Source organism: Atractosteus spatula, chromosome 11 (assembly GCF_055471065.1).
Source record: "Atractosteus spatula isolate fAtrSpa1 chromosome 11, fAtrSpa1.hap1, whole genome shotgun sequence".
Lineage (NCBI taxonomy): Eukaryota > Metazoa > Chordata > Actinopteri > Semionotiformes > Lepisosteidae > Atractosteus > Atractosteus spatula.
The window spans coordinates 34457166-34481796 of record NC_142716.1 but is presented as its reverse complement, the minus strand read 5'-3'; the positions used below and the strand labels follow the sequence as shown (position 1 = coordinate 34481796).

The following is a 24631-nucleotide window of genomic DNA, read 5'->3' as shown; positions in this document are numbered from 1 at the left end:
TACGTTTGAACAGCACCTACTTATTCACACAGCTACAGTGTTCCCATTAAACAAGCCAAATCCCAGCTTCATTCTGGTATTTCAGTTTCCATTAGCTAGGGATTGCCGGAGTATCGCATTACTGGAGACTGTTTGTCCGAATTAAATGGGACCTATTCATCATTTAACAGAATCTTGCTTTGTAATGTGCAAGAGAAACGGCTTGGAAAAAAATAAAGTAACTTAACAGCACGTATATGAAAACTGGTTTCTGTACAGAAAAGCAGTGCTGTCAAAAAGATCATTATACAATGTAAATTGAGCAAAAATGACATTGATATGCCTGGAGCTGGCTGTGCGCATTGCGGGTAGAGCTGGGGAAAGGAACATTCAAAAAAAGATAACTGTGCCAAGCGTAGTTTTTCCATGAGCCACAAGTTCTGTATTGGACAGATAAGAAAAACAATATCAAATACTTCTCCTTATCACCTCATAACTCACATACTTTATGAACGGACTTCCAAGTAGTGATTAAGTTAGTGAGCGGTTTCTCAACACATGTAGATTTGCCTGGAACTTGAAACTTTGACAAACTATTACCTTTTAAATGTCCCTGGTTCGGAATGCATAGAGGAGTGTGAAAGGACCTTAGTAGGTTCAGTTTGTATATACTCTCAGTCTCAGGGTGTCTCTGCACATTGATCATCAAGGTGTGGGAACTTGCCTGCTCTTCTGTCATCCATTCAGACTGAGAAGAGAAACACGAACCAAAGGACACCGATGGGAACTTTGTGCATTTGCTTTCAAAACCAAAACAGAAGGCACTTCTTTATTCAAAAGGCAGGGGGGGCATGGCACAGCCTAGTTACTAAACAAGCTATTTGGGCCGAATGGCCTTCTCATTTGTAACTATTCTTGCGTCTGTTGGCATGCTTCAAATAGACAATTAACAGATTTTTGCAAGGAAGTCACAGGATAATGGTCTGAAGTTTCTTAGGGCATGATTCTAAGGCCGGTTTGTTTTATCTAAACTGCTTGAAGTTATCCTTCTAGATTGACTTTTAACACTGCATTGCACTGAAGATTTTGATAAGCATGGTCAAACCATTTTCCATGCTGTCTCTATACCGTGGAGTGGGCTATATGAAGTATGAAGATGATACTTTGTCTGCTGACTTCTGATTAAACAAGGTTGTTTTTTTTTCTCTGCAGATCCAGTGGCTTAATAAGTCTGTAAAAGGGCTTGTCCTCTTCCACTTCGGGGACAATCAGATTATATGCCCTAGGAAAGGAAGCATGTCCTCTTTGATTACGGTCTTCTGGAAGCTTGTCTTGACAGAAAACAGAAAACTTGAGTTTCAGTGTCATTCCTGGTATTTTCTGGAAGTGCTTGAAAGTGCGGGCCGCCTCTACTGTAGAGGTGCTTCGCTCATTCGCTCTCTGCTTGTCTAGATTACCGCAATGTGTTTCTCATTGTCTCCCACATTGCCTTGTTTTGGCAAAGCCGCATATTTCTCATCTGTCTGCATTTTTTAAACATGAACGCTTCTAGGACAAAGCCTATATTTTTTTTTGCTGGCAGCCCGAATTCTTTAAACATGAAGACACAGGGTCACATGTACTTATTAAAATATAAAACGCAACATCTGCAAGCATACATATGGACTAGCTAATGCAATTAATATTACATGCTGTTAAACGTCACCCTGTTTGCTGTGGACTGTTGAGGCTTGCGCCGTGCTCTGTTCGTAATGAAAAGTAATGAGGACTCTTTTAAATAGGAAGGTATTTAAAAATAGTTTTATTTTGCGTCTCGTGGTAGTACTGTAGGTGGCAGAGTTGAGTCGGGGCTCCATCTCCTGTCTGATATGTTTGACTTGATAGAAGTGTGGCTGAGCTAGCTGGAGTGGAATATACAACTGCCAGTAAATCGCATGTACATAATTTACATCCTCACCAGAATTGAAAAACAGGACTATATCCCTTTTAAATAATTTGATAAATAATTGCTGAGAGTTTGGAGAGGGGGGGTGACGTTGGGGGAGGGAGAGTAGTTGGCGTGGGGATTGCATTTAGCTGAAGCACGTCAGACCTCTTAAATAGTTTTAAAGATAAGGCCAAATATATTTACATACCACGGCAAGCCAAGCTTCTTGGACAGCACAGACACTTTTCTTGGAATATTTATATTTTGTGCCTTAAAAATACCTTCACTATGTACAGTACCTTTTGAAGGCCTCTTGTGGTACAAATGCATTCATTTCCTTCACATCTTTCACATCTGCATACAGTATATTATGAATGTTAGGCTTTGTTTTTCTGGACAGTACCAGCGGCAGCTCATGCCTGCGTGTGCTCGTCTGGGTCCCCCCTGGAGGCTCTGGCAAGGGCAGCAGTCAGTGGAGGGGCTCGGGAAGGTGCGTGTGGCACACCCCCAGCACTGCTGTAATAGTCCCAAGGGTTCCACCTGCACCCCCCCACCCCTCTGTACCGCACACAGCAGGGATTGTTCGAGCCCCGAACAATCTGCCACTCCTGGTGTGCTGATACTCCTGCTTCAGTACCTAGGGATGCTGGTCTTTCCCCTTTGCTTTTCTTGAGTTTACACTCCGTTTTGTAGTACTTCGTTCTTCTCTACCTGCTTGACCTCTTCACACTGTCTGACTGGCTTGTTGGGGGTCAGAAGCCATGAGCAGATCATCCTCAAAATCTTCTTTGCATTAGTCAAGCGCCCTTCATAGACTTTCCTAAAAACCTTGACATTTTGCAGTTCTGATTTGTAGTTTTGAGAATAGATGAACATAAGTAATCAGGTATTGCTGTGTGAAGATCTAAGGCTGGAAACTGCTGTCGGTCTGCATCTGGATACAATCCTTACTTGCAGTCCTCTTGCAGGACGACTGAAAGATCCTCAGTAAAAGGTCATCTTTTCCAGATACAGCAGAGGGGTGGGATGGTTTTTCTCAGAGGTGAGAGGTCAGGGATAGCGATCAGGCACTCCATCCTGACAAAAGTATTCCTTACAAACAGTCACTGGACCTTAAACTGCATATACAGTACACTGTTCATTGAAGAGGTTTGTGAAGTTTCTGCGTTATATACAATGAGCATTTGGAGAGGGGCAGGGGCAGGAAAAAGCATTGGGTGCATCTCTTGGTATTGCCCAGGATGTCTTCAGTCGATGGGCCGGATCATCATTCTCACGGCCTTCAGGGAGTAGAACCCACCCCCATAGTCGGCCCAGAAGATGCCGTCCTGAAACTTGCTACGGTAGATCCCCCCGCTGTACCACACGCCATTCAAATTGGTCTGGCCGCACGCATTGTACCACCATCCCCCCTTGTGGAAATGAGCGCAGTTACCTGCAGAACAGGAAGGGGTCAGTATCCAAGAGAGAAACATGCCTCTTCAACACGGAGCTAAGTACCTGATCAAGCCTTAGATTTTGCAATATAAGATGTTTGTTTTGAAGAGAGGCCTAACCAAATAGGAAGTTGTGATCATTTGTTCACTTTGGAATAGGCTACTATACTTATCAGTGATGCATAAGACAGAAATATGTTCTCTGGAGTTATTGTGAGTTTGACATTGGAGGAATGCAGAGAAGTGTGTGGATCAGGCCTGTTTTCCTAGTATCCTCACAAAGGGAAGCGACAGGGAGGGCGTACCTGAGAAGACATCCTTGTCACGATCCAGCGTGGTGAATTGTTTGCCGTTGTGGCTGCTGAAGGAGTCGCCAGCGTTGCCCTGGTAGGTGCCCAGGCGCAGGCGGTAGAACTCGCTCTCTGGCTCCAAGCGGAAGCTGCTGTATTCGGCATACACCTTCTTCCCCAGCCAGTCCTCCATCTCGATCAGCAGCCTGTAGTCCCCCTGCTTCCCCAGGTTGTAGATGTGCTCCAGGCCCAGCCAGTACTCGTTGTCAATGTTGCCGAACCCTTTCTGAAAGGACAGATGAGTCAGAAAGTATCTCCTTATGGAGAAAAGACCTAAAGACATTACCAGGAGGTTTCTTACCAGACTGCTGTCCTCTGCTTACTAATTTGTACAACTCAAAGCAAGAAAAAGCACACAGAAATTCAGAATATAATCAAATATATCTCATGCACTGATTAAAGACGGCACACAGGGACACCACAGCTTGTTGTGTGGAAAGACTAAAGAGAACTGGAACACCTCTCTTAGTGTTAGGGTGAGCAATTTTTGTGGACTCAAAAGAGAGCCTTCCTGTGGAACAGTATTTTTCAAGTGAAGTTTTGATTTACATTCACCAATAAGCAGTGGAATTTGGATGTTTAATTCAACAAAATTATGATTTGTCAGGTTCCCGTCAGTATACGGTTACAAATTGGACAGTTGAGCTGAAAGTAAATAGTGAAGTCATTCTAGAAAGTAAAATGCAAGGACTGAGTTGGTTCTTTTGGAAATTTGAAGTCATCTGCTGGCTGGTTCCTCACTGGCTACTGTGCAAAACGTTATTCTGCTCAGATAAAAACACTTATTGTATTACAAGTTGATAAAATTATTTTTTCCCCTGTAGGCTTCTGGGATGAGGTGCGGTTGTGTGAAGGATCTGGAGTTGATAATCCTGCTTCAGATGGATGAGAGCATCACTCTCTTCTAGATTAAGAGAGCCAAAATCAGAGGAGGGAAAAACTGTGGATTGTAGATTTGCTTGAGTTTCTCATTTATGTATATTTATTTCTTGGATCAAGGAATCAAGGCAGTAATAGAGTATAGAAAACATGGCGTGATTCTTCATCCATGTTTCTGTTTAACCTGACTTGTTCAGTGAAAGGCTGATTTAGACACAGATTAAGTTTTTGTGCACCGTTCTTATTTAAACTGCCAAAACATTTCTTGTTACAAAAAATTCTAAAGGAGACCTGGGGTTTTTGCATTTATTTCCTGAGATTTACAGCCTGTCCATTTTATGCTTTTCGTGATACATTGCAAGTTGCTGTCGGGCATCCCAATCAGCAGTTTAAGCACAGTTTTGACTGCGGTTTAGTAAGACCCTGTCAGAAGGAGGAATGGTCATGTTGTTTTTGGCTTTCCGTTTGGGGCTATGTTGTCATCCTGCCACTGTGGGAGAAATTGAATACTTTTTGCAGATTCGGAAGCCTGTTAAGCAGACTTGAACTGGCAAGACTGGCGTTCCAGTTAGATCTGTGTTTTGGGTCGGGGGCTGCTGGGCCTGTGTATTTGGAAGTAAGGTTTTTTGTGGGTGTTATGAAAATCCCACCGTGACCACCGCAGTCTACAGTTAACGACCCCTATAATGCTGCCCATACATCTGTCAAGGTTTGCAGTCACCTGGATCAGAAAGGTAATTTGGAATCTGCCAGCTTTCTCTTTCCGAACCGCATGGCTTCCATGTGATTGCATTGCACTGGATTGTTAGCCCCGGGGGATTTGAGGTTATGCATGTATCCGAGTATGATTTTTGGCCGTGTGTAGAATCTGAGGCAAACCGTTTTAGGATGTGCAGAGACTTGTAGATCAAAAGCCATCGGGTTCTTTTTAGGATTTGCCCTTTGTGTTAACGGCCAAGACGAGGGCGTTCCAGGTTCAGAAATGCCGACTCGCTTAGTTAGACGTTTGTTTTTCGGACCCAGTGAGAACGCTGGACTGGAGCCGACCGGTGTGAGAGACGTGCCGTGCGGCTCGTTCTGCCCTACCTTGTAATTGTCCCAGTTCCTGAAGAAGTTGACGGAGCCGTCTTTCCTGCGCTGGATGACAGTCCAGCCGCCATTGTCCAGGCCGTGCTCGCACCACACCTGCATCAGCCTGTCGCTGCCGTCCGGCTTCAGCAGGTAGATCCCGCTGGTGCTGTGGCCTGCCTGTCGCACCTGGTAACAGTCTCGGAACGGCCCTGCAGGCACACAGAGAGCGCGCGGGCAGCCGTCAGTCAAGCCAGGCCAGGCCAGGCCCTGCCTCCTGCCGGAGCCCCTGTCCCCCCTCCCGCAGCGCCAGTGCACAGGGGTTAACAAACACTGAGCTCAGGTGGCATTCCGGAGAACAGAGATGATTCCCTTTCCCATTGGTTCATTCACTAAGAATGTGTCACGCCATATGGTCTTGTGTTTAAATATAATTGAAACGTCTTTTGAGAAGAGATTATATTTGTATACCTTGGATTCTTCATATAAGCTCAATTACAAATATGCATAAAGGCCATGTTATGAGAACCGAAATGTTTCCATATACTGACGTTTCTTTGGAGGGTAATATTGCTAGAAATAACTCCTTTTTATCCGCAGTGTTTAATTAAAAGCTGCTCGTTTCCTTTCACCATGTAAAGATGGCTTAGGAAGACGTAACAAAGGTCTTGATATTTGAACTTGCGAGAGACTGTAACTCTTGACGTTCTTGACAGGGAGAGAACAGCGGTTGTGGGCGAGTTCTTACAGTGGTTGGACACGGAGACACCATTCTTATACATGGCACACTTATATAAAAAAAAGTTTCAGGGCAGCAGTATTACCATGAAACACTTTTCAGTTTCTTTTCAGTTTGACTTTAAAGGTTTTGCTTTAAAAATCTCTTGAAACTCCTCGCATGGCAGCCTACTGTATAAGCTTCAGAAAAAAACGCCTTTGTCAGATGGGGGGTTTGATTCAGCTGCGGCTGTAATAGTTCGTCCAGACATTTGAAACTTATTTGCAAAGTATTATTTTTATTATGATTTCTTAATTTATTCCAGCTTCTTAACCCTCTTATCTCAAAATGAATGTCCGGGAATGGTCGGAGGTAAGAAAGACGTAAAAAGGATCAGTCGCTGATTTGTGTACCAGCGTTGCACCAGAGACTGATTTTCTGCTGTTGCACTCACTGCGTTACGAAAACACCTAACCTGTTTTTCTTGGTTACAGACTAATGGAAAGTGTCAGGAATTCTAAATGATGCAAAAAAAAATGTATAGGCTGCTTCGATTTTTTTAAAAACTTTTTATCAGTCAGGCACTTAGTTATTTCTATGTAGGCTTGGTGTTACAGTTTAGGACTCAAGATTCTTTCATGGGGCAAACAGGAACGTTCATATGCTGCTGCACCATTTCTTGTATAACTGCACCTCACAGTAATGACATCTGACGTGAGTAGGACGTATTCCGAACTGGCTTTTCCAGTGGCTCCGTAACAAACTGTGGGGTCTTTTTTTCTGAATATGGTTTCCATTCCATTTTAATATATCATAAACCCCCAGTCCCCTGGGCTTTGGGAGCTCGCAGCTGAGGTACTTTAGCAGGAGGAGAGTAAGTGTTGATCCTGTAGCTCCGGCATCAGGCTGTATTAGTTTCTATTTTCGTTGGGAAATGCTGCACCTTCCTTTGGGATATTAACACAGCCACGAGCCAGGAACTGAAACCTTCCGTGCCAGCTGTGTGCAACCCAGAATGCTTCTGGCTCTCAAGGCTTTCATGATCTCAGCTCAGACTCTGGCCATTGGACCAGTGCCTTCTCCAGGCTATTGTTGCCTCCACAGGGAAGCACAGATGAGTGGGGGCAATGCATTGTTGAGGCCTTATTGGAGTAAGAATGCGACCAAACTTCGGCAGTGAATGAAGTTTACAACAGAGGACTAACGGCTGGAAATTGTCAAAAAAGTGTTGTTTTATAAATTGTTCTATAGATTAAAGGCCTTCTCCAATCCCACAGTGCTGAACTCTAACCACAGCTGGGTTTATGCTAAAATTTGTTTATTGGCCCTCATAAATGTAGTCACTGGCTGGCATTTGTCTTGGTCAAGAAGTCAGAATGATGACCGAGCCTGACAGATGTGAGGATGAAGGGAGTGGCCCCTCCCTAGGGACAGGTGGGAGTGGCTTATCTCAGTGACCAGGTGGGAGTGGTCTGTCTCAGTGGCCAGGGTGGAGTGGCCCCTCCCTGGGGTCAGGTGGGAGTGGCCTATCTCAGTGACCAGGTGGGAGTGGCCCCTCCCTGGGGTCAGGTGGAAGTGGCCTATCTCAGTAACCAGGTGGGAGTGGCCCCTCCCTGGGGTCAGGTGGGAGTGGCTCATAAGAGCAGGGAACTTTGTTTGCTGTATGTGTTTGGTAGTGTAAGAGCTGTCCTCCCTGACCTCATGAGCAGTACAAGATTTTAGAAGACAAAGATAGTAGTGTTTTAGGAAAGGTTGCCCTAGTGTTGCCACATTCAATTTTATCCTCCCTTCTGCTCACTTGTCAGAACCAGTAAATTATTACTTTTTTCTCTTTGGATTTGGGGGCCTTCTGCACAGATTGAATTCAGGTTTTCTTTGGTGTCCTTACATTTTGTGGAAATTCCAAATCTTTAGCATTCAATCTCGGATTTCAAGGAGACACAAGATTCCAAAAGACACCTGCAGGTGTATCTGTAATACACATTGTGCTTGTGTATATAAAGGGTCAAAGGGAATGTTTTAAGATGACATGATAACCTGCTTTAGCCTGAGTATTTCATGCAGTGAAACGGAAGACACTTTAAAAGCCCTTCATTTTAGTCTAACTATGGTGTTTGTGAAGATTTAGATAATTCCAATGTTTCTGCATTCCAGAGAGATGGTGTACAACAGAATAAGAAATAAGGCTCAAATTTCATAGCAATTTGTTCCAGTTCAGACTTTGTGCAGCAGGATATATAACAGGATAAATACATAAATCTATCTGCTGTATGTAAATCCACGCAAGATGTTAGGCATTCCATGTTTCTTTTGAATAAATTTGCATTAAATGGCAAATGGCAAAATAAAAGGAAAAGCTTAGATGACTTTTGTTTTCTCACTTGAATGTTTTTTCAGCAATGTATAGTGCTACTGCAGTTTAAACACATTTAGAAACCAGGGTAAAAGTTGCTTTGCTAAAAGCGATTGAATGGCCACATAATCCTGATTGATGCCATATGGGACTGCCCACATGAATCCTATTGGAGCCATATGGGAATACCCATTTTCAAAGTTAATTTTCAGGAAAACTGGGGAATCCAACAGTCTTAAACTACAATTGTATCACAGAACATTTGGTATACATTTTCTGCTCCAGTGCTCCAGTCACACACTGGAAACACAATTTAAAAATCGATATGCCAAAAAAAGAAAAGGGGGAAAATATGAAATATTTTACTACTGACCTATTTAATGAATTTATCATTTATTTATGAACTATTTCATAAATGTATTTTCATACATTTCATAAACTGATTTTGTAAACAGACTGAAATGTGTTTTAGAATGAGTTTTACATCAATGCTAGTGAAAAGCTTGTATTTCTATGGAATGTGTTTTGCGTAATACTGTATATACTCTACCCTTCTGCTTTGTCAGTACAAAATGTGCTGCTGCAGCTTGTAAAACCATTAATGTATCCATCTGCTGTACAATTTACATATTCTTTCCATCCCTGCCATTAGAAGAGTAGTTAATGGTATAGTAGGATCAAGAATTTATCTTCAGATCTCAGTAAAGTGGGCTAACAGGACACTGTCTTTTAAACTGTGTGAGGCCGATATCTACTTAGGCTGAATTTGGATATTATCTACAGTAAATCAAGCAAAGCAGTTAAATCTTTTCCTGTTTCTCAGTATTTTAACATTGGCAATTTTTATGTACTGCATGTACGTGGTCAGATTATGTACATGCAGTGCTCAGAGGACATTCCCAGGCCTAGGAGCGCCGCTCTCTCTTGGGAAAGATGAAGGTCCCTCTACGCTGTTTGTCTCTTAGTAATGAAAATAAGATGACTGCCTGGATTAGATGAGCCACTTCTTTTTTGTTTGTGCGGCTTGATGCTATTCCAGTGCTGAAAATGTGTAGTTTAGACAGGGCTTGATTACAGAATGGGATTCCCAGTTTTGGAGGGGGAATTCTGTTTGCAAAGTTTTTTTTTCCCAGAGAAAAAGGAGGAGGCATTTAATGAGTGGCTCTTTCCTCTAAAGGTTTTAGCCACACTGAGGGTGAGAGCATATGGAGCTGTTTAGAGCCCGTCTCTGAAGTCAGTGACAGTTTAAACTGAGGATTAGGGGCCTAATTCATAATGTAAAACCCAGTCCTTCCTAGGCAATAAGTGTTCTTCCAGTGAAGGTGCTGGTTAAGGTAAAAACAAATTCAGAAATACTGTAAGTCTAAACCTGAAAACCTTTTTTCGTTGATCTTTCCAGATATGTTTAAGACCTTTATGATTTTTCCAGAATGTGTTCACGGAACTATTTTTGCCGTTTTAAGGTAGTTAGGGTTTTTTTTTTTCCAGCTTTTACAGAAGAACATCGTTTCTATTGCTAGTGAACTGCATTGATGATCAACTTCTGTTTTCCTAGAGTGCCTTTCCAGATGAAATTGTCTGGAGGTCATTGAACAAGCCTGGGCTTTCATCCAAAACAGTCCAATTGTTTTCTTTGGAGTCTTACAGGAGGTAAAATTGCGATGATGGAGTGAGTGATTAGGTGGTCAGAGCTTCTTTACATCTGCTGAGCAATGTATCGCATCATTCCATACTGTAGCCCAGCTTTCACTTATCATCAGCTTCCCTTCAGCAAGGAAAAGTGCTGATGCTTCTCATAGTATATCATGTGTTATGACTGTTATATGGTAATTCTTCAGGTCTGACACCAAGAGTCCTATGCTTTGAATGTAAACACCAGTCACTAAAGGAAAACAGTTTTATGGAACTACCAATTCATTTCTCAGGATGTGTTTTTGTCATTATTATTATTATTCACTTTGAGCAGATAGAGAGAGGAGGCTTTTCATTTGGCCTGGCTTTTGTTTTGTTACTTAAGTACTGTAGTTTAATTTTAAACTCTGTCCAGCTGTTTCTTGAATGATCCCTAAGTCTGGGCCTCAACCTCCTGTTGGGAAATCTGTTCCACAAACCTACAGCTCTTTGTGTAGAAAACTTTTCCACTTCAAAATCCTAAATTAAATCCCATTTAGTTTCTAGCTACGAGCCATGTTAGCCTGAAATAGTCCTTCGGCTAATTTTGTCTATACTCTTTACGATTTGTCTGCACTTGGATCAAAACTTCTCTCAATTTCATTTGCTCTAGACGGTATCAAAACAGCTCCCTTAACCTGTCTCCTGGTTAAATGACAATTCCCTGAAACCAGGAATCAGAATTATTCCTCTTCTTTGAACTCATTTAAGGTTATAATTTCTTTGTGGTATCATGACCTAAACGGAAGACAATTTCCTAAATGAGAACTTACTGCTATAAAGCTTGATTTAAACTCCTGTAATTCAAATTGTGCACATTTTGCTATATACCCATGTGTTCCAAACATTTTTATTCCTTCCCTATACATTCTCCCAGATCCCTGTCTTCCTGCTGTGTGATGTGTAATGTGCGTTCCAGCCTGCTGCATTGGCAGATTAGTGCTTAGCAGTGTTCAGTTTTATTTACCAGCTGTCTGCCCAGGCCTTGGATTTTTTTTGTGATTTCCCAGCTGCTGCATGTTTACCATATCCCCTATTTTTGTATCATCTGCAAATTACGTTGCCGACTACACCAGAATCGAAATTACTTAGACTCATTAAGCAACAGGCCTAAAACAGATCCCTGTGGTACACCATTACTTTTCATTATTTCTACATTAGTTCTTATTTTGTTAACCACTTCTTAGTCTACATGTTTACATTACCTTGGATTCCTGTGTCTTTTAAATGTTTAAATACCGTAAGTGTGTATAGTTATTAGACAGCTGCTGTCTTTCACAATGAGTTTTGTTAGCATCCGCATGTCATGTCTTACCGTCTGAGCTGAGTGTGCCTATGGGTACGGGGGGGATCCCCAGCGGGCTGGAAGTGGGTGAGGCGTCCATGCGCACCCCCCTGTCCCGAGGGAAGGCCCGATTGGGATCCCTCTGGATCTCGTTGCTGCTGGTGTAGCGGTGGTTGATGGGGATGTTCTGGGGGACCACTTGCACCAGCGGTGGCATGGCAGGCAGGTCCTGGCGAGTGAAGGTGCGCAGGCACTGCTCTTCCAGCATGGTGATGAGCACCGACTGGTTGTTGACCAGCCCAGCCAGCGCCGAGTAGCGCAGCTCCAGCTCCTTGTAGCGGCTGGCGAGGCGCAGCATCTCGGAGGTGACGTTGAGGATGCGGTTCTCCAGCTGTGCGATCTCCAGGGAGTTGTCCCTCTTGCGGATGATCTCGTGCAGCAGCTGCATGTAGAGCTGGGTGACGCGCGAGTTCATGTTGCGGCTCTCCTTCCTCAGCAGTTTCATTTCGTTCACCATGTTGCCGTCCACGTCCACCACCAGCTGCAGGGTCTCGATCTCCCGCCGCTGCTTGGACAGCACCTCCTTCACGTCCGCCAGGTCCATGCGCGTCACCCGGTTCTTGTCGGGCTCTGGGCCGGTGGAGTGGGCGCAGATGGGCCCGGTGATCTTCTGCTGGGGGATGAGGAAGGTGTAGGAGCACTTCCTGTTGGCGTCGTCCTCGGCCGCCCGCGCGCTTCTCCTGCGTGGTGCTGCGCTAGTCTGTGAGGGCGACGCCCCTCTCTGGCACTCCCCCCAGGTCAGCAGACACAACGTGGCACACACACTCCATGCCGCCACCCTCATTGCTTCCCTTTAGGCCTTCCGCTGCCGTCTTTAGGGGAGCTTATTTCAAGTCCTCGAAGCCTAGAATGGAGATGACACTGGTAAGCCTCAGTCCCTGCGGAAACAGTATGTTGATAAGTTGTAACTGTGCAGTGTTTCAGGGGGCTTCCGGTTATTCTCCCAAACCCATTCCTCACTTAAAAGCTTGTGAATTGAACTGCTTTTATATTCTGTGTGCATTGCTTTTAAAACCAGTTAAAAAGAGTGATTTTAAGGATAAATATGGATAATTAGGTCTGCTTGATATACATGGATCGCTTAGTTATGAGTGTCCAGCACACAAACATCAGAACATCGCAGATAAGAAACTCCATAAGATATTATGTTAATAACTCTGTGCATACAAGCACCATCCCACATGTGAACAAGTCACCATCTTGGGACCTGCTTGCAGGAGCACATGTGCTGTCCAGTGCTCGTCTGTGACCTTTCGAGTAAGACCAATGAGCATTCATTCTGTTTGTGAAACAAAAGATTATCCTAATTGATCGATCATGACGCTGACACATAGATGATCATGGAAAAGGAAAGGGATCAGCTTTGCAGTGAAAGTGACCGCCTAAAGCTTTTGGAGACAGGATAGTTGCCGTCACAGATTGGGTAGGCGCTTGGTATAAGAGGGGATCAGAATCCATCAACCATATCACACAGAAAAACATGGCATCATCTATTATTTTTCATTGCTGATTTACAATATTTCAGCTATAATATGAATTAAAAAGAGTTTTGTGGTCTAGACTGGGAAGCTCACCACCATTTGTATTGAGAAAATGGTTTTCAAGTTCTGAACTTATAAACTCACTTTTTAAACACAACTCCTTTGTAAGTTGGGGGCTGTTATATCAGTCAGTGTAAGCATACTGTAATGCGAGAGATGTACTGTTACTTTCTCACCACATTCAGTACGGCCTTGTTAGGTAATGAAGCGGTAAGGAAGGTGTGGTCAGGCAGCCTTGATCCGCAGTGAAGAAGGAAAAGCAGGCTTGTATCCTGACATATTTCCAGAAATCGCAAAGAAAACTGAGCCTAGTACAAACTGATTTTGATACTACGGAAGGCCAGAGTCAAATTCTCCCTGCTTTGGCTTTCTTTTTGAGAACCTGAGTGGGTTGAGTCATGGGCAAGTCACGTGTATATATATATAAAAAAAGCTTTTCACTGATGTTTTTAAGGAAATCCTCTTTATCCTAAAGCACTCTCTAACTGCAGACCACAAACCAACCTTTGCCCTTCCCATCTGGATGAACTCTGAATATACAGTACGATAGCTAGCAGTTTTTCTTTGAAGTCTTTCCAGCCAGGCATTGCATCTCAGCATACTATAGGCTAGTCTGTCTGTCATAACACATTATGGTACTTTATGCTTACGCTGGTATCCGTTCTTTGCTAATTTAACCAGGTATAGCTGCTATTTTTGGTGTCATTGAATATTCTGCTGTACAACGGCACCGACTCACGTGCTCTGGTCCTTGTGGCTTTGCTGCAGCCTTGTTTTATAATGGAGGCAGATTCATTTTCAAATGCCAAGGCTCTCTTTCTTTGTTCTCAGATTTCTTGTGTTCAGTCCCGTTATGCTTTCCCTAGGGAGTCTGATCCAATGGCAAAGTTTAAATTTCCATTTGTGTGCCTCATTCCCAGATCCGTTTTAATCCGAATTCAACCTGGTTGTCCAGCTTCCGTTTGCGGTGAGACGCAAATGTCTAAGAATCATCTTTTGTTAGCAAGAAACAAAACAGTGTTGCATCGGTACATTCAGAACATGCGTTGCAGCAACCATATTCTTTCTGAGTCCCTCAGAGAGGCTCCTTACAGGCACTCCTTATCCTGCTCTGACTGCACGCACTCATGGTGTTCTTTGATCCCCCTCTTTAAACTTGAAGATCACATTTCTTCAACTGTCAGGTCTGCATTCCATCACCTTCAGAATATTTTGCACATCCGCCCATTCCTCTCTGTAGTTGAAGTCCCTCCCCCTGTTTCTGTTCTCGTACTAAGGTGCTGTGTGGCGTGCTTTTACACTCAATTACAGTTTGCTGAAAATGCGGTTGTCAAAATATAGTATCTTGGACTACTTCTCACCCGTGAATATGCTACATGCTGCTTCTTTTCCTTCTCTCTGACCAGTCGACTCCTTGTGTGTTAATCAACCTTTCAGATTACAAGAGGAAGGCTTCTTGAAGTGACTATTGCTTCAACCCTGCTGAACCCAAGACTACATAATACCGTCTGACACTAAGAATGCTTAGGCTTTTTCGTTTTGAAGAATTTGTTTGAATTTATTTAAATCAGAGTTAATATTTTAAATTCCTTTATGGTTGTGGCAGTGTTTTTCTGTCAAGTCGTTTGGAATGCGTAAGTGTTTAATCTATATTGTGCTTTATTTGTGAACTTAATTGCACTGTCCAAGAATGTGATAAGAGATTTCCTTTGGCATCCTCCCCGAGACGCAGGATCTTCCAGGAATTAAGGAATGTCAGATGTGCTGCCACAGTAAATTCTCTGTCTTTCAGCAGCACCATACTTGTCTGATTTTTTTTCCCTTCCCCTGCTGCAGTTCTGAGGAATGTCTAAAAGATATTGCTGTCTCTCTTCCAGTCTTCCAGAGCAAGTGCGTTCCAATTTTTATGGAAATCCACACTAAAGACTGGACTTCTGGTTTAGGAGCTTGAGAACAAACCTTTCGGTTTCAATGCAAAATTAATGTTTCCATTGCTGCAATACTTTTTTCTTTTGAACAATGTAAAATTAATATGAGTAGCAAAGGGACAAAAATGCTAGTTTCTCGCCAGTTCTTGTGATTGAATCCATTACCTTTTATACAAGCTCTGCAGAAAATCTGTTTCATGAGACAAAGGTGCTCTTGTTAACTATTAATCTGAATCAAACCCCAAAAAGTATGATGTAGAGCAATAGATATCCAGGGTGCTGAACAAAGCAAGGGACCGGTGGTCCTGGCTGGACTTGTTTTGACATCTGTGGAAAGAACAGTGTGCTAGATCAAACTCATTTTACATAAGAACATTAGTAATGTGGAATGTAACCCCTGTTTTTTAATGTAATGGCTTTCTCTTCAGCAGTTCTTTCTGGCTGTGGTGCATGGTATGCTTAATTGGCATGGGCAGTGTAATGGATGTTAATAGACAGGAGTGTCAAAAGGCTGATGGGCCTTTCCAAACTTGTTGGCACAAGTATCCGCGCAGAAAACACCATTAGAATTCCTAACAGATGTTGCGTGCCCTGTCTGAGCCAACTCTAACCACAGAAAAGGAGCCAGAATGAGGCTTGTCAAATCCCCGTCACAGAAGACTGAAAGAAAGCATTGCGCTAAAGTTAAGTCTTTACAAACAAGCGGTCCAGTTTCCTACAATGCCAATGAGGAGTGTGGTATCAAAATGTCACAAAATGGCTGAGAATCATCTTCTGTGGCAAAATGATTCATTTGTAAACACCTGTGAGTTTTAGTAGCGAACTCTGATGATTGCAATTTTTTTTGTGCCAAAACAAGTAAGTGTTCTGAACCTATGAGTTCAAGAGCATGCGTTCTACCTCGAGAGTGTCTGACACTTAACCGCATGTTATCTGTGGTGGTGTTTAAAGGTCAGCCTCTCCCACTCTAACTGTCTGCCTGTAATATAATGTAATGTCCTGAACAACAGAGCTGGGCAAGGAAACCAGCCCAGTGCTTACTGAGTCAACCAGGGCTTTGAACTCTACATATCCCCTTCTCTGGTCTACCTTTTAATTGCGAATGGTGTCTGAACCACATGTTTTTAGCTAGTGTGCTTTGAAACAGTATTTTGTTGTTATATTTATAATTCTTCATGCCACCTCTCTGAAATTGCATCGGTACCCATACCAGAGATAAAGGGCCAGCACAACTGTTTTGTTCTCTATACCCTGAATATTGCAAGTCGGTAAGCTGGTACTGGACAGGTGAGAGTAGAACTAATAGATAGTGAACCTAAGATACTAAGAACTGACAAAACCGAGTTAACGTAGTGTCTTCAATGAAAACACTGTGCATTTGTAAATAGCTGGAGTTTATTTAAAAATTTTCACAATATGATTTGAATTTACTATTTTGGGATTTTGGAATATGTAGCTCATAATAGTGGCTTGGACCGCCAGGATGATCCCACAGCGTCACCGAGTTGTGGTTGTGGCACTTGTCTGGTTTCTCAAAACAGCAAGATAGAGATTTCTGCACGCCTCAGGATATTTAAAGTAATTTCCTTGGGAACACATTGCACCCCACCTCTGCTGAGCTCAGCTTCCAGAAATGTGTGTACAAGGAAAGTTTAACACGGATACCATCTATCCCTAAGATCTGCTCTCCACTGTCGTTCATCGCTTCCTCATGTTCTCTGGCCGGGGTTGTTTGTCACCCTCTGGGGCAAAGAGTGGAAGAGCTCCAAAGGTGAGCCCGATGTTGCAATGCAAGACAACATTTGTTTGTTATTTGCATATGGCCATTATGGGTTTGTCAGAAGTGTAAATCCAGAGGTTTGTCCCCCCCCCCTAAAACTGTCTATAGGTGTGATATGTATGCAGTGATGGAGTGCAAGGTTCTCCAGCCGTGAAGGTCTGTACACACAGTGGGTCAGACCACCAACAGACGAGCTTGATGAGCTGGGTGTTGGTCAGGAGCGATGTGATCAGAGAGGGGAGCAGGTCTTTGAGGAGGTCGAGGCCCATAACGGGGATAGAGTGCAGAATACCGGAGACTGCAAGCACCAGATCACAGCAACCAGAGGGGTGGAACTATGCAGGGTGGCGCATTCTCTACCATATGTACACGGTCAGCGCAGTCCTGACTAAAACTCTAATTGGAAATAAGGCAAGGTCTTCTCATGGAAAAGGGATAGCCTTGAGCCTCGAACTTCACAACTGCTGCATGGATTTAAGCAAAGTTGCATTCTGTAAGATACCACTGTGGTGCAAGAGCTGGCTTTAAAGAGCAAATGTAACTTCCTAGTACGTTTAATATTAGGAGATGTATCTTAAGATGGATTTGTATAGAGGAATGTCAAGTGGACAGAAATGACCTGTTCATAACTAACAGGCTTTTTGAATTCTCGCTTTTGAATATTTTATTCATTGTAATTCATTTCTCATGTCCTTTTGATTGGTGTCCATTCCTCAGTTAATGTGCTTTCTGTTCATGGTTCTTGGGCCCAAGTTAAAGGCATGTTGTATGCGTCATCAAAGTTAGGATTGCGACCATCAGTGTGGGGTAGGAATGATTAGTGTTTTGTTTAGTAATTGCCACCCAACAGAAAACAATTCTTCTAGTACTGTGGAAACTGCAGATATTAATGCTGAGACTTACTCAACACATCTGGCCTTCAGCTTTTCAGAAAATCGGTCCAAACATCATGACGCATAAAAAACATTCATCACGTCTGGTTTAAAAAATAGTCTTACTGTATGTCTAATATTATATTGTGATCCGCTACCATCCTGTTAATAATTTCATGTAGAGAATCATTGTTTTTAATGAACACCCACCACAGATGCAGTTCCTTTTTTGTGCAAGTTTAAATATTTCAGAAGTTTTTTTTTTATTAAATCTCTGATGCAGGTATTAAATATCAGTGCATCTCATTTCAGTGCTGGGAAGTCGAAATGATGCATTAAAAGGCAGATCAGCCTTTGTGTGAAGGAGGGCAGTAAATGTGTATGTTCAGCACTCTAATTGTGATGAAGGGCCCTTTATTGCGTACTTAAGCATCCATCCATTAATTTTCTAGCTCAAGCATGCTAACGCAATTAATTAGTTCAAATGCAGGATGAAGGGCTGGGAAAGCCAGCAGCAAGGAAGCTTTCAGCTGGAAATGTATAGATCCTGAAATTTAGTGCAGAAAGTGAGTATCTTTCTGTCTCAGAATAGATTTTGTTCTTCTTTTCATGTTCCATTAGGATCCAATAGTGCATTTGTGAATTACTAGTGTGAAGAGCCTTGACTCTACAAAACATTATTGGAGCTGGAGCCTCTCTGCTCTGTTGTAACGTAATGATAATGGATACGATCCCTGGGAAAAGGTGGAAACAAATGGGTTCAGATTTAAATGAAATATTGCTGCGTTGAAGCTGCGTTCTTGGACACGCGTTGTAAAGTTGTGTAACATCATTGATTATGAAGAAAGGTGCCGACCTGATGGCAAATCGCATTTTGCCACAGCGAGTTACAATTGAGAAAAAAGAGCTTTTAAATATTATGGCAGTGTTGTCACTCGCAATGTACATCTCTTTTGTGGAAAAGTGTAATAATCATTAATTGTAACCAAGACCTTTGTTGTTTTTCCATTTTAGTTTGGTTGGTTTCCACAAAGAGGAAACAGCCACTGTGCTAACACATTGCCTTTGGTCACGACATGTAGGCTCCACATTGCGACATGTAGAGAGACTGACAAATCACTAGAACACGCAGTCATGCTAAACACATGGATTCTTCACAGGAATGAAGAAAAAATAACTCTTGGCGACAACTGAGAGCACAGATAATCTGATAATTGGACCTGTCTGCTATAGTATCTATTTTCTGCAAATCCAGTTTCTTGAGTATCCAAGACTATATTAGAATGTGCTCAGTATAGGACATTAGGTGCTTTCTCACTCCACTTAGTTAGAACTCTTAGAATGTGCTTTCTGTGACGGACTGTAGCTGAACTAGAAAGATACCTTCAGTATACCTGTACCTGTACAGTGTGGAGAAGAGCAGTTCTGATCTGTTAAGTGACAACGGCCTAGTTTACTTAGACCCTGAAGCCGGCCCAGGCCTGCCATTGATTTAGGTGTGAGATGGTATCTGAGGGACCTGAGAGAGATGAATAAATATAGAGATGTACAGTAAGCTACAGAAAACTCAACCTGCATCACTAGACTACATCATGGCCTGTGTAACTTGTTTAATGGATGTGTATTTTAAGTTTAAAAATGATTTATTCTTTTCGGATCTTCCAGTTGGAAATTGCCTGTTGTGTATGCACTCAGCGTATCGCTGCAGCTCTCACGCCAAGCTCCTAGGTGCCTGACAGGCTGAGGATACCAGGGCCCAAGCAAAGCCAGCCAGCCCCGGTCAGGCTCAGCCAGTCACGTCATGCAGAGACTTCTGGTCACAGTTTGCTGTTGATGGATCTCAGAAGCAGGCTGGTTATGTTTGAGCCGGAGTGTTGACGATGTAATCCAGTTGTAAGTTATTTCTTGTTTTATCTATTTTTTAATTGGTATTAGTCAGTAGCAGCTACACTTGCGACAGGAGTTTTTAGAATATTGCTTTATTGAATGTCATTTATTAAATAACTTAAAGCTCTGCGTTTAAAGAGGAACAAATCTGAATCAAAGAGTTGCCTATTTGAAATACTTAAAATAATCTGCATTTTGTCAGGCATTCGGTCCTTGGACCAGATATCTTTTTATCTGTATCTGATCACGGTAATGGCTCCGGTATTATTATTTTTTAGAATAACAAGGTGTACTTTATGTTGGAAGGGAAATGTTCAAACCTGTTGCTAATTTCTTTACAGAATGCTACTAAAACTCTTCAACACACATTTCCAATTAGCTGGCTCTGGAAGGTTTTTTTGTTTCTTTAACACATGGCAACTTCAATTGTTCTTTCATTAGCAAGCCTGTCTTTGACATATCGTTCTACACATTTCAGTTTATTTTTTCATCTATTTTAACACAGCTTCCATCTACAAATTTTGGAACATAAAGTAGTCGTCTAACTGAAAGAAGTCCTGTGTCTGGAAATGCTTTCATCAGATTAAGTAATGTTGAAGTCATCTAAAGAAATTACTTTTGGCTTTGCAGTGCTTCTTTCTTAAGAAGGTTCTGATGAATTCATATTGGTTTCTTTAAATTACTAATCGTGCAGACGTGTATTTCCTCACACAAATAGATTTGCACAAACACACACTGTAATTAATTGCTGGTGTCTCACTGAGCCCCTGTGTCTGGATTAGCAGGGAATTATGGCTGGCTGCAGGATCTAGTGCTATGCTTATGTATTTTACTCATTAAACTGCAAATGAAGCCATGCAAATGATATCCAATGCAAATAAGATGTGACCTGTGAATTAGCTCGCATTATACTGCATTTATTTTGCAGCAAAGTATCTCTTTTTGAAGAAAACGTACTTTTTTCGTTTTTTGGGTTGCAGTATTTATTTCACGGCTGTGTTCGTGATATCCGGGACATCTGTGTGTCTTGAGTTGGGCAAACATCCTGAAATTCATTATTTGGAAATGAAAGGAAAAAGCACTAATAACCTAAGGTGTCAGTTACAGGGAGCACCCTGGATCCCCGTCCCAGTAAAACAAACATTTCCACTTCCGTGCCTGCTGTGGAGAGTGGTTTCTGAGCACAGGGCTAGCAGTGTCCCTTCTTAAAGATCTCTTTGGTCAGATAGTGGATACGGTACTGCTTAATGCAGTGGGACCATAGTCACAGTGCTGGAGTCTGGGCTAAGACAGTGAATTATATCATAAAGCCTTTTAATACAAGTTCTGAAAAGCAGTAATAAAAGTACCGTACCCCAGTACCCAGGCAATACTATTAATCTTGTTCTTGACAATAACGAATTGGGAGGTCACATCCCCTAGAAAAGTTGTGCCCTGCTTGCTCTCAATTTGGGTGGTGAGTAGTTGAGACTGTCGTATTCTGGATGTGAGGAGCCCGTTCTGGCCTGACCTGTGGACTGTGAAGCTCTGCTGTTATTGCTCTCTTGAGATGGAAAAATAGGAGGACCTATGAGATGGATCCTAGACTGGGCTTGCATTTTATTCAGTGCCTTTTAGGCTCCATATACTTTTTTGTGCTATTAGTGTGGTCAGTCAGTTTTTTCACGTACTGTTCAGTGTTGTAGGCATTAAAGTCATTATTATTGCCCACAAGTTTTTTCCATCTTTCCCGACATTTGGACTGGCCCTTGAAAGGCACACAGCTTCTCAGCAGGGAGACCGCGGTCTCTTTTGGACTTGTGGAAGGAGGAGGTGAAGAGACACTGTCTCCAGTGCTGTCTTTGAGGGGATGAGGTGGGTACTGGTGCTAAGAATAGAATCAAGTACAGCATGCAAGCTCCAGTGCCAAAGCATTACATTAGTAGTCTGCTCTAGGCATTTACACATGCGTGAAGCCGCTCAGTCTTTTCTGCTTTAAACTCCTTCCATGGGGTAAGCAGTTCAATTTTCCATTGCATTTTTTCTGCACCTAGGTAGTCCTGGCTGTATCCATATTGCATTTGTTTTAGACAGAGCCACACTAAATGGTAACCTTGCTTTCAGTTTTCATTTGGAGAGCATCCCTTAATGAGAGTGAAAAAGGATCTATTCTGGAATTACAGTATACTAAGATAATGTTTTTTTTTGGTGATTTTATTTTGCCTGACTAACTGCATCACTGTGTCTTAAGCCACTACTGGACGACTGTGTTAAATAATTCAAATTTTGGAACAGTTTTCCAAATCTGTCATCCATACTGCAAAAATATGGCAGTTTCAGGGGAGTGAATCATAGAGGAGTCTGGCGATCGTCAGTGTGAGGATGCACCTGCCTTTGGGATTTCGAGGCTGTCTGTTTAAGTTATCAGGACATTTAAGAGACCCTCTTTTCTCAGACAGGCTTTTCACAACATTCTCTTCAACAGCATCTGAAGCATCTACTAAGCATCACAGGAACTGCAAAGAAACTCAGCCCATCAGTTCTTCTCTTGGTCTTCGTTACTAAGCTTAAGTCACCATCTTTTCTACAACAAATGCAGTAGCATTCCTAAAGTATCTTAAAATCATAATGCCCTTTGTTTTATTGTCGGAAAAGGCACTGTTCATCTGCTGTCGTGGCCAGATGTTATCTGAAATAGCACAATATGCTGTTTAGCCCTTATCTCTTGGAGTCTGAAGTGAGTAAAAGAAGTGAGCATTTGAAAAGCTTCAGTAAAAACACTACAAAGGCACTTCAGTTGTTCGTTGAGATCAGTTCACTCAGCCTTTTCAGGTACGTCTTTTCTGGACTGCTTCATTTATGATCTTTTTCGTTTCTACTGCCAAGACCATCGTATTCCTCTTGTTTTCTCACGGTTATGTACAGACAGCTGCAGTGCCATTTGCTTTGATTAGTTCTAACTGTGAATACAGCTATGTGGTGGCTAGTATTAATAATTGGAGTATTATCATAGTAATAATAGTATTAAGGAGGTTGGAGCTTTGTGGTGGACTCAGTAAAATTCAGAATGAGAAGACAAGGTCAGGCCTATCAGCCTTATCCATAGAACTGCGAATTTGAGTTGCTTGCTTTAGTCTGCAGTCTCTGTGGCGGATTTGTTTAGTCAGGTTAAATTTGTGGTTGTGAAATTGTGGTAAAACAGCTGCCTTTTCACAATTAAGATTTCATTTTTTTTTTAATGGTCCTGAAGGTCTTAATGAAAATCTGCTTTTAAAAATACACAAACCTACTTTCTGAAACTGTGGCGTCAGAGCTGTATGAAGGAAATTCTATTTGGAGTGAGAAGAACTGGTAAGACTACGGCAACCACAAAAAAACTCATTATCTGCGGGAGAAACTACCATAAACCCAAGGACATGAAATAAATCTGGTCACCAGTGATTGTCCGTGGAAAACACTACAGGGCCCTCAGTGCTCCTGAAACTCCTTCAGATTCTTCAGAACATCAACAGGAGTCTGTTATGGCTAATGTCCCCTCCCTGGAGCTTTGTTTAGAATAGTGCCTCCTTCGATGACAAGCCCCAGCATGTTTAAGGGGGGATCATTCAGCTTGTTCTGAAGTCTGCCATTTAGGAAAAAAAAAATATTTTTTTTGCTGCCCTTGTCTAAACTAGGAGCTTTATTCTATGACTTAAAAAAAGTTTAAGTCATGAAAGTTCTCTCCCTCAAGAGAAGGCAAGAGTGACTTCAGTTGTAAAACGAATTTTAATACTGACCATACATAATTAATCTTCTAATTCTGGTTCTAGCCACAATGAAGAACATTTGTTCATCGGGGTGGAATAAATATAGCCCCGATTTGCTGAGCTTATGTACTACTGTTCAAGTCCCATTGGTTCTGGAGAAACTTAAGAAGAAAGTTTAGTCTGTTCTTGAATAGGTTGTTTGTTTTCTTACTCACATTCTGTCTTTCTAAATGAAACGACCCATTTTTATCATTTTTAAAGACAATCTTAACGCACCGCTGACTCTGTTTAAAAGATCCTGGAATCCTAACACGTACTGTACGTCTCTCCCGACACCCACCTTGCCTCCAGCCCAGGTCCGAAAGAGCTGGTCTGCTCCCGCCTTCAGTCTGCGGCTCCAGGCGCAGTGAGCTTGCTCCTGAGTGGCATGTGTGCTAGTCGCATGCTGTCCCCAAATCCATCGAGTGTACGTTTCAGGACAACATCGGCAAGGCTTGTGGAAAAACCCCAATCCAGAGCCAAGTGAAGGTTTTCTCAGGGGTGCCTGTCCTGCAGTGTGGCTGCGACTGTTCCCTGGTGATGGCCTTATCGCGGCGCGGCGCTGGGCACAGTGCAGGACAGCAGCTGGTGCTGGAGAGTGACCGGGGCTTTCTGGGTTCCTGTGTTGTCTTAGGCTGGGAGCAGAGGGTGGGTGGGTTTAACTGTCCAGCCCACCTCTGATGTCACCGCTTCTGACATCGCTCCTGGAGGAGACTAAACAACAAACTCCTCCTCGAGTTTCGCATCACAAATTCCTGCTCGAAGAAAAAAAGAATCGGAGAGGAAAAGGGGGGAAAAAAAAGCCTCAAGAGTTTTTCACAAGGAGGGCCTGTGCTGAGGGAGGGAGACTGTGGGGACTGTGTTTTCTTTACTGGGCGGGTGAGAACTGAAAGCTCCTGGAAGGTCACCACTGGAAGCCCTTGGCTACAGCCTGTACAGGCTTGCTTTGAGCCCACTCACACTCCACACACACACACACACACACGTGCCCTCACACAGTGATGAATGCGTCTCCTTTTCCTTACCTATAGCGCAGCTTGGCACCATTATTGCTTTTAATCCCATAAGGCTTCACTAACATCACCTGGAAGATGTTCGTCCTGTCTCGCAAGACTTGTCTTCCTTACTGGGTT

At 42.7% G+C, this 24631-nt stretch overlaps 2 protein-coding genes across 5 annotated transcripts in view; one reads left to right on the top strand and one right to left on the bottom strand.

Annotated features, from left to right (window-relative positions):
* Positions 1–24631, top strand: part of ralgps2 (Ral GEF with PH domain and SH3 binding motif 2) — a 110527-nt gene that overhangs the window by 58679 nt on the left and 27217 nt on the right. The window lies entirely within an intron of this gene.
* Positions 334–24090, bottom strand: angptl1a (angiopoietin like 1a). 3 transcript variants are annotated; one of them, XM_088926569.1, is made up of 5 exons: positions 23800–24090; positions 11697–12570; positions 5658–5851; positions 3648–3918; positions 334–727 (listed from the first exon to the last, which is right to left on the bottom strand). In XM_088926569.1, exons 2-5 carry the CDS (start codon positions 12508–12510, stop codon positions 723–725), a joined length of 1284 nt encoding a protein of 427 aa, XP_088782695.1. In that variant the 5' UTR covers positions 12511–12570; positions 23800–24090; the 3' UTR covers positions 334–722. The 3 variants fall into 3 exon arrangements, with proteins under 3 accessions (XP_088782695.1, XP_088782694.1, XP_088782693.1); XM_088926568.1 differs by lacking the exon at positions 334–727 and adding an exon at positions 1513–3341 and having other exon boundaries at positions 11697–12604; XM_088926567.1 differs by lacking the exon at positions 334–727 and adding an exon at positions 1513–3341.